The following is a 13,521-nucleotide window of genomic DNA, read 5'->3' as shown; positions in this document are numbered from 1 at the left end:
TCTCACCATGGACTCCAGGGCTGACATCAGGAATGTCACCACCATCCTGCTCTCCGAGGACTTGTGTTCCATGGGCAGCGTGGTCATCGCGACTTGGGCCATGATCCCTGTAGGAGAGAAGGAATCAGGGAGTGAGTGCTGGAAACCAAGCGTCTTTCTCCTGACATGCTGAAGGCTGGAGGGACCTCACAGATGGTCCCCTTAGAGCTGGAGAAACATGGCCGGCACCGCGGCTCACTAGGCTAATCCTCTGCCTTGCGGCGCTGGCACACCGGGTTCTAGTCCCGGTCAGGGTGCCGGTTCTGTCCCAGCTGCCCCTCTTCCAGGCCAGCTCTTTGCTGTGGCCAGGGAGTGCAGTGGAGGATGGCTCAAGTGCTTGGGCCCTGCACCCCATGGGAGACCAGGAGAGGCACCTGGCTCCTGCCATTGGATCAGCACGGTGCGCCGGCCACAGCGCGCCAGCCGCGGCGGCCATTGGAGGGTGAACCAACGGCAAAAGGAAGACTTTTCTCTCTGTCTCTCTCTCACTGTTCACTCTGCCTGTCAAAAAAAAAAAAAAAAGAGCTGGAGAAACTGACTTGCCCAAGACCTGAAGAGGGAGGGCCACTTTCATGGTGTGGGGGGGGTCCAAGGGGACTTCAAAAAGTTGGTGGAAAACGGAATTCAAAGGTAAGCGTATTTTTTTCTAAGATTAATGTTATTTATTTGAAAGGCAGAGTGATAGAGAGGGAGAGACAGAGAAATTAGAGAGATCTACCCACTGGTTCACTCCTCAAATGTCTGCAATGGCCAGGGCTGTGCCTGGCCGAAGCCAGGAGCCTGGAACTCCACCTGGGTCTCCCACGCAGGTGCAGACGCAAGCACTCAGACCATCTTCTGCTGCTTTCCCAGGCACGTTAGCAAGACTCTGGATCAGAAGCAGAGAGCCAGAACTCAAACTGGCACTCTGATATGGGATGGCAACGTTGCAGTCGGTGGCTTAACCCTCTGTGCCACAGCACCGGCACAAGGTAAGGTTACCTTGGTGCAAAAGTATTCATATTTTCATAATACGCATTTCCATGAAGCTTAAAGATGTGGAGGGGGTTCTGTATCCTGGTGACCATGAGGGGTCTTGAAAGACTTTGTGGAAAAATGGAACGCACAGGTAAGTTTATCTCGGTGCAAACATTTTTTGAAATCCATGCAAAGAACTTTTCTTAATATGTACTTTCCATGAACTTTTTGAACATCCTGTATGTACTAACAGCTATCGGACTGTACCCTTTAAACAGGTGAATTATAGGGCACATGAAGTATAGCTCAATAACATTAATAAATAACATTAATCTTAAAAAAAAATAAGCTTACTTTTGATTTTCATTTTCCACCAACTTTTTTGAAATCCCCTTAGACCCCCCACACACACCATGAAAGTGGCCCTCCCTCTTCAGGTCTTGGGCAAGTCGGTTTCTCCAGCTCTAAGGGGACCATCTGTGAGGTCCCTCCAGCCTTCAGCGTGTGAGGAGAAAAAGACATCGTGGCACAGCAGGTGAAGCCACCACCTACAACGCTGGCATCCCCGATGAGCTGGTTCAAGTCCTGGCTGCTCCACTTCCCACCCAGCTCCTTACTAATGTGCCTGAGAAGCCAGTGGAAGAATGCCTGGGTGCTCGGGTCTCTGCCACTCACGTGGGAGGCCTGGATGAAGTGCCTAGCTCCTGACTTTGGCCTGGCCTAGTCCTGGCTTGTTGTGGCCATCTTGGGGAGTGGACCAGCAGATGGAGGCTCTCTCTGTGTCACTATAACTTTCAGATGAATCTTAACAACAAACAAAATCAAAGGGAGGCTGGATGGAGAAGTGAGCACTTCCTGAAGAGCAGCCTGTATGCAGTGCACAGTTGTGCAGTTCAACACACAAACTCTAAGGAGCACTCATTCCCCATGTACGGACACAGAGGCCAGGAACCCTGCTCGGCTGGGCAGCTGGTCCGTGCAGGGGCTGGCACCATGTCTGTCTGTCTGTCTGTCTTCCTCTCAAATTGCCTTTCAAATAAATGGGAATTGATTTTCAAAATTTAATGAATATATTTCAAAGATAGCGAGACCCTGTAATAATCGGGACTGGGCTGGGCGGAAGCCAGGAGCAGGGAACGCCATCCATGTCTCCCCTGTGAGTGAGTGGCAGGGACCCACTGCCACTACTTCGGCAGGAAGCCGGGTTTGGGCGCGGGAGCCAGGAATACAACTCAGGTACTCTAATGTGGGATGCAGGCATTTTACCCAGCATCTTCACCAACAGGCTAAATAAGTGCCCACCCCATGGAGATTCTTTTTTTTTTTTAATTTTATTTATTTTTTTATTTTTGACAGGCAGAGTTAGACAGTGAGAGAGAGAGAGAGACAGAGAGAAAGGTCTTCCTTCCGTTGGTTCACCCTCCCCAAATGGCCACTATGGCCGGTGTGCTGCACCGATCCAAAGCCAGGAGCCAGGTGCTTCCTCCTGGTCTCCCATGCAGGTGCAGGGCCCAAGGACCTGGGCCATCCTCCACTGCCTTCCCGGGCCACAGCAGAGAGCTGGACTGGAAGAGGAGCAACCAGGACAGAATCCAGCACCCCAACCGGGACTAGAACCGGAGTGCTGGCGCTGCAGGCGAAGGATTAGCCTAGTGAGCCAGGGCGCCGGCCCAATGGAGATTCTTTCAACAGATGCATACGAAACCCTCAGGGGAATTAGGCTTCAAGTTGTTGATTATTAAAGGTGCCATTCTTTAAAAAGCTGTTTAAAGTATAATATATGTTATAATATGTCGTTGGGTATTTCAGTGGTTTACCCTTTATACCACTGAGTACTTGTTACAGGGATCTAAGTTCATCCCTTTGCCAGTTCAAAACATCTGAGCCATTCCCCATGGTTGGAGATCAGCAAATGAAGCCCCAGGAACCATTCATGTATAAGCTGTTGTGTTAACCTATGTTTTCATTTCTCTTGGGTAGATATCTAAGAGGGGGATCACTGGGTCACATGTTAAGCATCAGGGGTCTTCAAAAAGTTTATGGGAAATGTGCACTATAAGAAAATGACAGGGGGCAGTGGTGTGGCACAGTGGGTAAAGCCACCGCCTGCAGTGCCGGCATCCAATATGGGCGCAGGTTCGAGTCCCAGCTGCTCCACTTCTGATCCAGCTCTCTGCTATGGCCTGGGAAAGCAGCAGAAGGCGGCCCAAGTCCTTGGGCCCCTGCACCCATGTGGGAGATCCGGAAGAAGCTATTGGCTCCTGGATTCGGATCGGCGTAGCTCCGGCTGTTGTGGCCATCTGGGGAGTGAAGCAGTGGATGGAAGACCTCTCTCTCTCTCTCTCTCTCTCTCTCTCTCTCTCTCTCTCTGCCTCTCCTTCTCTTTGTGTAACTCTTTCAAATAAATAAATTAAAAAAAAGAAAGAAAGAAAATGAAGAGGCTGGTGCTGTGGCATCCCATATGGGCACTGTTTTGAGTCCTGGCTGCTCCACTTTTGATCCAGATCCCTGCTAATGTACCTGAGAAGGCAGAAGATGGCCCAAGTATTGGGCCCCTGCCATCCATGTGAAACACCCGGATGGAGCTCCAGGCTCCTGGCTTCAGCCTGGCCCAGCCCTGGCTGTTGTGGCCATTTGGGGAGTGAACCTATAGGTGCAGGCAAGTGCATTCTCTCACTCTGTGCAGGTACATCTGCATGTGTGTCTTCCTCTCTGTAACTCTGCCTTTCAGATAAATAAATACAATGATAGATGGATTTCAGTTTTCTTGTGTGCCCAAATAAACGTATTTCTTAACTTCATTTCTGCACAAACTTTTTGAGGTAGCCTCATGTTTTCAGATTTATCACAAAGTGTCAAGTTGTTTTCCACAGCAGCTCTGCTCTTTTGTGCTCCTACCAAGAATACACGAGGGGGTTTCCAAAGTTGTTGGAGGAGCTGGCACTGTAGCTTAGAGAGTAAAGCTGCCATCTGCAGTGCTGGCATCCCATATGGGTGCCAGTTCAAGTCCCAGCTGCTCCACTTCCAGCTCTCTGCTATGACCTGGGGAAGCAGTAGAAGATGAACCAAATCTTTGGGCCCCTGTACCTGCATGGGAGACCTGGAAGAGGCTCCTGGCTCCGGGCTTTAGATTGGCCCAGCTCCAACCATTGTGGCCATTTGAGGAGTGAACCAGCAATGGAAGACTTTCTCTCTCTCTTTCTGCCTCTGCCTCTCTGTAACCCTGCCTTTCAAATAAATAAATAAATATTTTTTTTAAAAAGTTGTTGGAAAATGCATGCTATCTTTGAATTCCATTTAAAAAATTTTAAGATTTATTTATTTATTTGAAAAGTAGAATTAGGCTGGCGCCGAGGCTCAATAGGCTAATCCTCCGCCTAGCGGCGCCGGCACACCAAGTTCTAGTCCCGGTTGGGGCGCCGGATTCTGTCCTGGTTGCTCCTCTTCCAGGCCAGCTCTCTGCTGTGGCCCGGGAGTGCAGTGGAGGATGGCCTAAGTGCTTGGGCCCTGCAACCCATGGGAGACCAGGAGAAGCACCTGGCTCCTGGCTTCGGATCAGCACAATGTGCTGGCCGCAGCGGCCATTGGAGGGTGAACCAATGGGAAAGGAAGACCTTTCTCTCTGTCTCTCTCTCTGTCCACTCTGCCTGTCAAAAAAAAAAAAAAAAGAAAGAAAGAAAGAAAAGAAAAGAAAAGCAGAGTTAGAGAGAGAGGCAGAGGCAGAAGAGAGAGAGAGAGAGAGAGAGAGAGAGAGAGAGAGGATTTCTATACAATGGGTTACTCCCCAAATGGCTGCAATGGCTGGAGCTGAGCCCATCCAAAGCCAGGAGCCAGGAGCTTCTTCCTGGTCTCCCATGTGGGTACAGGGGCCCAATGACTTGGGCCATCTTACACTGCTTTCCCAGGCCACAGCAGAGAGCTGAATTGGAATGGAGAAGCCAGGATTCAAACCGGCGCTCATATGGGATGCTGGCACTCCAGGTGGTGGCTTTATCCACTATACCACAGTGTCGGCTCTTTAATTTTAAAATTTGAGAGAGACAGACAGGCAAGGAGAACTTCTGCCCACTGATTCTCTCCCCAAAAGCTTGCCTTGGTCAGGGCTAGGCCGGGTCCAGAGCAAAGAGCTCAATCCAGGTGGCCATGTGGGTGGCGAGAATTACTCAAGCCTTCACCCCTGCCTCCCAGAGTCTGCATTAGCAGGAAGTTAAGGCAAGGCGTCAGAGCATGTGCCTTGGCTGGGACAGGAGTGTTCTAACCACTAGACTGAACAGCCACTCCTAATTCCATTATCCACAAACTTTAAAAAAAAAAAAATTTTGAAAGGTAGAGTTAACAGTGGAGGAGGGGAGTGGCAGAGACAAAGATCTTCCATCCACTGGTTCACTCCCCAAATGGCTACAATAGCCAGGTCTGGGGCCAGGCTGCTCCACTTCTGATCCAGCTCCCTGCTGATGGCCTGGGAAAGCAGTGGGAGATGGCCCAAGTCCTTGGGCCCCTGTACCCACGTGGGAGACCTGGAAGAAGCTCCTGGTTTCAGTGTGGTCTAATCCCAGCCATTGCAACCATTTGGGAAGTGAACCAATGGATAGAGGATCTCTCTCTCTCTCTAACTCTGCTTTTCAAATAAGTAAAAATCTTAAAAATAATTCTTTTTCCTATACTTGCAATTTTTCCATATAAGTTAAAGATTATTTCAAAGTTCTAAATTTTTTTATATATTATTTATTTATTTGAAAGGCAGAGAGATTTACCATCTGCTGGTTCATGCTTCAAATAGCTGCAAGTGCCAAGGTTGAGCCAGGCTACAGCCAGGAGCCAGGAACTTCATCCTGGTCTCCCACATGGCAGGAGTCAAAGTTCGTGGGCATCCTCTGCTGCCCTCCTGGGCACATTAGCAGGAAGCTGGATCAGAAGCAGGGTAGCCAGGACTCAAATCAGTGTTCTGATATGGGAAGCCAGCATCAGAAGCAGTGGCTTACCACAGCACCCACCCCTGGATAACGTGTTTTAAGGAATGATTAGGGGACCGGCGCTGTGGTGTAGTAGGTTAAGCCTCCACCTGCAGCACTGACATCTTATATGGGCGCCGGTTTGAGTCCTGGCTGCTCTCTTCCAATCCAGCTCCCTGCTAATGGCCTGGGAAAGCAGTAGAAGATGGCCCAAGTGCTTGGACCCCTGAGCCCACGTGGGAGACCCAGAAGAAGCTCTTGGCTCCTGGCTTCAGGTCAGCCATTTGGGAAATGAAGCAGTGGATGGAAGATTCTCTTTCTCTCTCTGCTTCTGCCTCTCTGTAACTCTGCCTTTCAGATAAATAAATCTTAAAAAAAAAAAAAAAAGAGGAATGATGAGAAGATAAGAAGACGCTGAAGACGAAGGCACATAGCAGCAGACCACACACATCCGTTTTTGAGGAAAAGAAAAACCTCGATCCTGCCCTAACTGAAGAGGACCAACAGTTAACAGCAAAACAGCCACAGCCAGCACCACAGACATTCCAACTGGCTCAGCACACACGATTCCAACTGAAAACCTGAGGCTATAAGCAACGCTGCTGCTCCATGGCGCCAAGAAGGCCCCAGTCAAGAGCAGAGGTCTCGAGGGACACGTTCAAGAAGTGGAATCGAGACCCTAACGCATTTTCTCAAAAAGGTTTCCACAGGAAACACGACTCTACCAGTACAACCCTGAAGACAGAGCACCAAGTGGCCACCAAGCGGCGCACGTGGTCCAGCCAGGAGCACGGGTCACCACCGCCACAGAGGTGTCAGGTACTCAAGGCATTTTCTTGTTGACTCTCTGGGTGGGGCAGAGAGGTAACCTCTGCTTATTAGGAGAGTGCCTTGAGAAAGCGAGCCAAAACCTTAGCAGAAAACCTCACCAGAGAGTCCTTCTCCACCACCCACAAGGCTCCTGCTCATTGCGCTCATCAAACAAGGGCACAGGTGCAGGAGCGTCGACAGGACTGCACGTCCACCTCATGGTCCTGCTCTGGCTTCTTCCACCTCCTCTCATCTCCTAATCTTAGAGAAACCTTTAAAGACCTCTTTGTCTTCATAGTTCAGAAAAGATGGCACAGACCTGGTAGAGTTCCCTCAGTTCTTGGGGGATGGACTAAATGCCTACTGTCATCCTGTCATCGCTTACAAAAGTGTCTTCAACTTGACGGAGCTGAGAAGCTTCTGTTTTTTATCTTTTACTTCCATTTTCTACAAACTTCTGCGTCCCCTCATGTCAATTGTTTGTGCATTTATAATTTTAAAATTGTATGTTGGGAGCCAGCACTGTGGCATAGCAGGTTGAAGCCCTGGCCTGCAGTGCCAGCATCCCACATGGGCACCGGTTTGAGTCCTGGCTGCTCCACTTCTGATCCAGCTCTCCGCTATGGCCTGGGAAAGCAGTGGAAGATGGTCCAAGTCCTTGGGCCCCTGCACCCATGTGAGAGACCCAGAAGAAGCTCCTGGCTCCTGGCTTCGGATTGGTGCAGCTCCAGACATTGCAACCAACTGGGGAGTGAACCAGCGGATGGAAGACCTCTCTCTCTCTCTCTGCCTTTCCTTCTGTGTGCAACTCTTTCAAATAAATAAATAAATCTTAAAAAAAATTGTATGTTGAGGCCCAGTGCTGTGGCCTAGCAGGTTGGGCCACCACCTGTGATGCCAGCATCCCATATGGGCACCAGTTCATGTTCTGACTGCTCCACTTCTGATCTGGCTCTCTGCTGGTGTGCCTGGGACAGCAGCAGAGGATGGCCCAAGTGCTTCAGTCCCTGTACCCACGTGGCAGACCCAGAAGAAGCTCCTGGCTTCAGTCTGGCCTGGTCCTGGTGGTTGTGGCCATTTGGAGAGTGAACTAGTGGATGGAAGACTTCCCTCTCTCTCTCTCTGACTTTGCCTCTCCCTCTCTGTAACTCTTTCAAATAAATAAATAAATAAAATCTTAAACACAAATTACATGTCAATTCTATGGTCATTAACTCCATTGGGAAGACTGGCATCCAGCATGCATAATCAAGAATTCAGATTAAATTATTTCATGGGGAAGCCGCAATTCGAAATGATGTTTAGTTTACGCTGACAAAACTAGAGGGTTTTTTTTGCTCCAATTTCCTTTAGTTTTAGAAATCTATTCCATTACTTAGTTGAAATATTAAAATTATTTTCCCATTGGAAGCTAAAGAAATCTTGTAAAGCTTTTAAAATACGCCTTTAAATAGAATGAACATGTGTTCAGTTTTTATCCAAACCAACATAATTATTCATTTTGAGAAAGGATTGATATGGGCAGATGTGTGTTGTTCTAAAGATAAACACGCAATCAAAGCTCTTTAAAACTTATTGCTGGGGGCTGGCGCTGTGGCATAGCCGGGAAAGCTGCCACCTGCAGCGCCAACATCCCATATGGGTGCTGGTTCTAGTCCTGGCTGCTCCACTTCCAATCCAGCTCCCTGCTAATGCACCCGGGGAAGCAGTAGAAGATGGTCCAAGTCCTTGGGCCCTGCCACCCAGGTGGGAGACCCAGAGGAAGCTCCTGGCTTCGGCCCGGCCCAGCTCTGACTGTAACCAGGTGGAAGATCTCTCTTGCTCTGCTTCTCCATTAACTCTGCCTTTCAAACAAATCTTAAAAAACAAACAAACAATGGACTTACTGTTATTTAAAATTGAGTCTAAGAAACATAATATACTGTGGATGGTTGAGTAGGACTTGTCTCCATAAAACTCATGCAGATGCTTAATTCTGATGTAATGTTAATGACTATGGGTTATGGGTAGAGACTTGATAGAATTATGGCATCTGAGGGGAAGGTCTGGTGGTAGGATTTAGGGTCACTGGGGGCCTGCCCTTGGAGGGTGGGTATCAGGAGATGGTGATTTTTATTATTATTATTATTATTTCACTGTTTTCAGTATTAAGCAAGGTAGCAAAGTTTAATGCAAAGAATACCCGACGCATTTCAGGCAAGAACAGAGGGCTCAGCCTGCATTCACGCTGGAGTTTTTCTAGATATGTTTCTCCTCTCCCCCTCTCTGATACTGCTAGGTAGAGGGCCTTCTGTGCATGGAGTTCATGTAGCTCCCCCCAGGACTTCATCAGCACAGTGTTACTGGACCCAACAGTCCCCTTGGTGCAGGATGGGGAAGCTTTCCCCAAGCTGTGCCCAACCCCGAGGGCTCTGGGACCCATCTAGCAAAGGTGATGGAACACGGGCAAGACTTTTGCTGTGCAAATGTTGGTCTGCTTCCAAGGCTTGCTTCTGCATTTCCTCCCGCATTGAACAGACACACAAATTCCTGAGAGTGATTCTGTGAGGTGTTCTCTCCATCCTGGCTTAACCAGGCAATCGCTCCTGCACACCAGCAGGTCCAGCGCCTCCATCAGACACAGGTCTGTGGGGCAGCCTGATCCTGAACCAGAACCTTCCAGAATAAACATTTTCTTCCCCCAAGAAGCTCCTCTTGGGTATGGTAACTAAGGTCATAAAAAGTGGTCTGAAAAAAAAAAAAATTAAATTTTTTAAAAAAGTGGTCTGATACAACCATTGTCTTTCAGGGTAAACTAATATTTAAAAAAGCGGGGGGGGGGGGGGTGTGAAGCGCTGTGGCGCAGCAGGTTAACACCCTGGCCTGAAGCGCCAGCATCCCATATGGGCACCGGTTCTAGCCCCGGCTGCTCCTCTTCCCATCCAGCTCTCAACTGTGGTCTGGGAAAGCAGTAGAAGATGGCCCAAGTCCTTGGGCCCTGCACCCACGCGGGAGACCCTGAAGAAGCTCCTGGCTCCTGGCTTCGGATTGGCTGGCGCAGCTCCAGCTGTTGCAGCCATTTGGAGAGTGAATCAGCGGATGGAAGACTCTCTCTCTGTAACTCTTTCAAATAAATAAAATAAATCTTTTTTTTTTTTTTGGGACAGGCAGAGTGGACAGTAGAGGGAGACAGAGAGAAAGGTCTTCCTTTTTGTCGTTGGTTCACCCTCCAATGGCTGCTGCGGTAGGCGCGCTGCAGCCAGCGCACCGCGCTGTTCCGATGGCAGGAGCCAGGTGCCTCTCCTGGTCTCCCATGGGGTGCAGGGCCCAAGCACTTGGGCCATCCTCCACTGCACTCCCTGGCCACAGCAGAGAGCTGGCCTGGAAGAGGGGCAACTGGGACAGAATCTGGCTCCCCGACCGGGACTAGAACCCGGTGTGCCGGCGCCGCAAGGCGGAGGATTAGCCTATTGAGCCGTGGCACCAGCCTAGATAGCTCTTCTTCTCATTCCACTTGTGCAGATCGACTGTGGCTGAACTCACAGTTCCACGCCTCCTTGACATGATTCTGCTATATCAATCATGTAATTCTTTCGCAGAGAAAGTTTCAACACAGGCTTCCTCTGAAACCCAGATGTTAGAGGCTTGACTGACACCTGTCAGCACCAGGTACAAACACACCATCTTCTTGTTAATTATACTCCAAGAGAACTGCGATGTCAAAACTCTGTGTTTTAAGAATTAATTTTTGTACTTAACATTTGAGAGTGAGAGCGAGCACACTCCAATCTTCTGGTTTACTCCCCAAATACCAGCAACAGCTCGGGGCAGGGTCAGGCCAAAATCAGGAGCCAGGACCTCAATCCAAGTCTTCCCGGTGGGTACTGGGCCCAGATACTTGGCCCTGTGTTAGCAGGAAGCTGGAATCAGGAGCAGACCCAGGACATGAACCTAGCACTCTGAAGTGGAATGCGGGGGTCCGACAAACACCTGCCCACCCCAACTCTGGGTTTTAATAGAGAATTTTAAAAAATAGGCAGAATGAAACCAGGCGGAACTCTAAAAAGGTATTGTCAGTTGGCATAACTGTGGTACCAGCAATTATAAAAATATGGACTGTTTCATATTCATTGTGATTTGTCTGCTTCCTGTATCTTAACAACAAGTGGAGGTAGGAACTTTGCCTTTTATATTTTACGATTGGGAACAAAGACGCACTCATTTATTTACATCTTGTCTGCTTTCCTGAGACGACACGGTGACATGTATGTGACAGAGGCCCCAAGTCCCCAAACACAGAAAGATTTACTCTCCAAAGGTTTCCCAGCCTATACAACCGATATCCCTCGCAACCTGCCATCACTTGGAATGTCACTCACTCCATTTATTAAGCCTCTGAAATGTTTTTTTTAAAGATGTATCTTATTTATTTGAAAGACAGAGTTACAGAGAGGGAGAGGCAGAGAGGGATCCTCCATCTGCTGGTTCACTCCCCAAATGGCCCCAAAAGCCTGGGCTGGGCCAGGTAGAAGCCAGGAGCCAGGAGCTTCCTCCAGGTCTCCCAGCAGGTGCAGGTGCAGGGGCCCAAGCACGTGGGCCATCCTCCACTGCTTTCCCAGGCCATAGCAGAGAGCTGGATCGGAAGTGGAGCAGCCGGGACTTGAACTGGCATCCATATGGGATGGTTAAACCACTGCCTGCAACACAAGATGACAGCATCCAGCTGTTCCTTCTAAGGCAAGGGAGTGAGGCTGTCCAGGCAGAGGACTGTGGGCCCAGAGCCAGGGGCTAAACAACAGGCACTCGGAATCACCACGGCCCACGGCCACCAGCTGGACACCAGCTGCAACCCGGCACCCGGCCCTGCCTCCACGTGAGCCACGCGGATGGCAGCGGGGGTGGGGGGAGTGACATCCAGGTGGCTGAGGTCTGTTTACTCCAAAGTACCACGCTAAGCTAAAACAGAGCTCAGAGGCCCGGCGCTGTGGCCTACTGGGCGAAGCCGCCACCTGCTATGCCAGCATCCCATATGGGCGCCGGTTCAAGCCCCGGCTGCTCCACTTCTGATCCAGCTCCCTGCTGTGGCCTGGGAAAGCAGTAGAAGATGGCCCAGGTCCTTGGGCCCCTGCACCCGCGTGGGAGACCAGGAAGAAGCTCCTGGCTCTGGTCTGGCCCAGCCACAGCGGCTGTGGCCATTTGGGGGAGTGAACCAGCGGATGGAAGACCTCCGTCTCTCCCTCTAATTCTGCCTCTCAAATAAATAAGGTTAAATCTTAGAAGCTTGGCCGAGCAACCCCACTTCCGGTATCCCCCGTGCACCTGCGGGGACTCCTGACAGACATCCCCACACGCACCTGTGCAGGGCCCAGGCGGGAGCCCAGCCCCCGAAATCCGTCCACTCACGGAAAGCCAACACGGGATGCCACCAGATCAGCTGCTGTTCCGCCAGAAATGAGGGACCCCCCCCCCCAACACACACGAGTCCTTAGGACCAGCCCACCTACAACGAAACGCCCCAGAAACGGCAATGCCAGGGGGCACAGTGGCCCGGGGCTGGGGCTGGGGCGGGGACCCACGGCCGCACATTCCGGAAGGCCGCTGCGGAGCGCCAGTCTGCGAACCTGACAGCCCCGCTGAGCGCCTTCCTTCCCCAGAGGGGCCGTCACGGGCTGCCGCCATAAAGCGGCTACTGGACGACGAAGCAGCTTTCCCTCTGAGGGGCGGAGCCTACAGCCTGCGACCCTCGCACTCTACAGCAGCATGGCGACAGGGCCTTTTCCTTCCCGGAGGCTCGGTTGGTTCTCCGCCAACACACACAGTCGCTCAGGCCACCGAGCGCGCCAGACAATGCCCACGCCCGGCGCCGCTCAGCAACGTAAGGGGCGGGGCCGGGACGTAGTTACCAGGCAACGAGGGAGTCCCGCCCCCCCGCCTAACCAATCAACACAAACAGCTTTACGCACGCCAGGAGGAGCGTGACCTCACGCGCACGGGGCCGCCCCCCAGAGAGCCCCGCCTCCGTCATCACCCAACCAATCAGAAAAGAGAGGGAGGTGCGCATGCTCCGTGTGCGTGCGCCCGCGGCCCGCGCGCAGGGCTTGCCGCCCCACCCCCACTCCTCAGGTCCTGCCCGCGGGAACGGGGGTTCGGGGCCCGCCTGGGGGCGCTAAGGCCGCTGCGCTCCACCGCCCGCGGCGCGCCCGGACCTGCCAGCGGCCTCCCCTTCCCAGGGCCGCCGCCCTCCCCTCCCCGGACGGAGAAGCTTCCTGGACGAGCAGTCGCTCTTCATGGCGGCGAGGGCGGGGTACGCACCTGAGGGCGCCGGCCGCGGGGGTCCGAGCCTGGGCCGCCGGGGACGGCCGAGGGGCCGAGCGCGAGGCGGGGTGCGGCGGCCGCGGCCCCTGCTCGCCACTCGCCCTCCTTTTTCTTTCTTCCCCCTTTTTTTTTTTCCCTTCTTTTTTTTATTTTTTTGTTTGCTTCCTGGAAGGCAGCCTTGGTCGTGTGTCCGCAGCGCCCCAAGTGGGAGCTGCTGTTTCCGGTGCTTTTGAAGCCAACGTGGCTGCCCCGGGGGCGGGCGGTGGCCTCCGACCGTCACCCGGCCCGGCCTGGCCTGGCCGGTGCCCGCTGTGCCCGCTGCAGGGTTGCAGTCGGTAGCCTTCAAGCCACGGCTGGAGTGGCCCGGGAGTCCACCTTACATCTTTTTTTTTTTTTTTTCTTTTTTCACAGGCAGAGTGGACAGTGAGAGAGAGAGACAGAGAGAAAGGTCTTCCTTTTGCCACTGGTT

General features: G+C 51.8%; 1 protein-coding gene across 5 annotated transcripts in view; it reads right to left on the bottom strand.

The window, feature by feature from the left end:
• LOC133750315 (general transcription factor II-I repeat domain-containing protein 2B-like) overlaps positions 1-13,265 on the bottom strand; it is a 58,305-nt gene extending 45,040 nt beyond the window's left edge. For 4 of the 5 annotated variants that reach the window (XM_062179858.1, XM_062179857.1, XM_062179856.1 and 1 more), the window contains exons 1-2: positions 13,050-13,265; positions 7-107 (exon numbers count right to left, since the gene is read on the bottom strand). In XM_062179858.1, coding sequence (XP_062035842.1) covers positions 7-102 — 96 coding nt within the window. In that variant the 5' untranslated portion in view covers positions 103-107; positions 13,050-13,265. Of the gene's footprint in view, positions 1-6; positions 108-12,091; positions 12,239-13,049 lie in introns of those variants that run through there. The other variant, XM_062179855.1, reaches the window with a different exon arrangement.
• Between the last annotated feature and the right edge of the window lie 256 nt (positions 13,266-13,521).

Source organism: Lepus europaeus, chromosome 21, assembly GCF_033115175.1.
Source record: "Lepus europaeus isolate LE1 chromosome 21, mLepTim1.pri, whole genome shotgun sequence".
NCBI lineage: Eukaryota > Metazoa > Chordata > Mammalia > Lagomorpha > Leporidae > Lepus > Lepus europaeus.
This window is presented reverse-complemented; position numbering and strand designations above follow the sequence as displayed.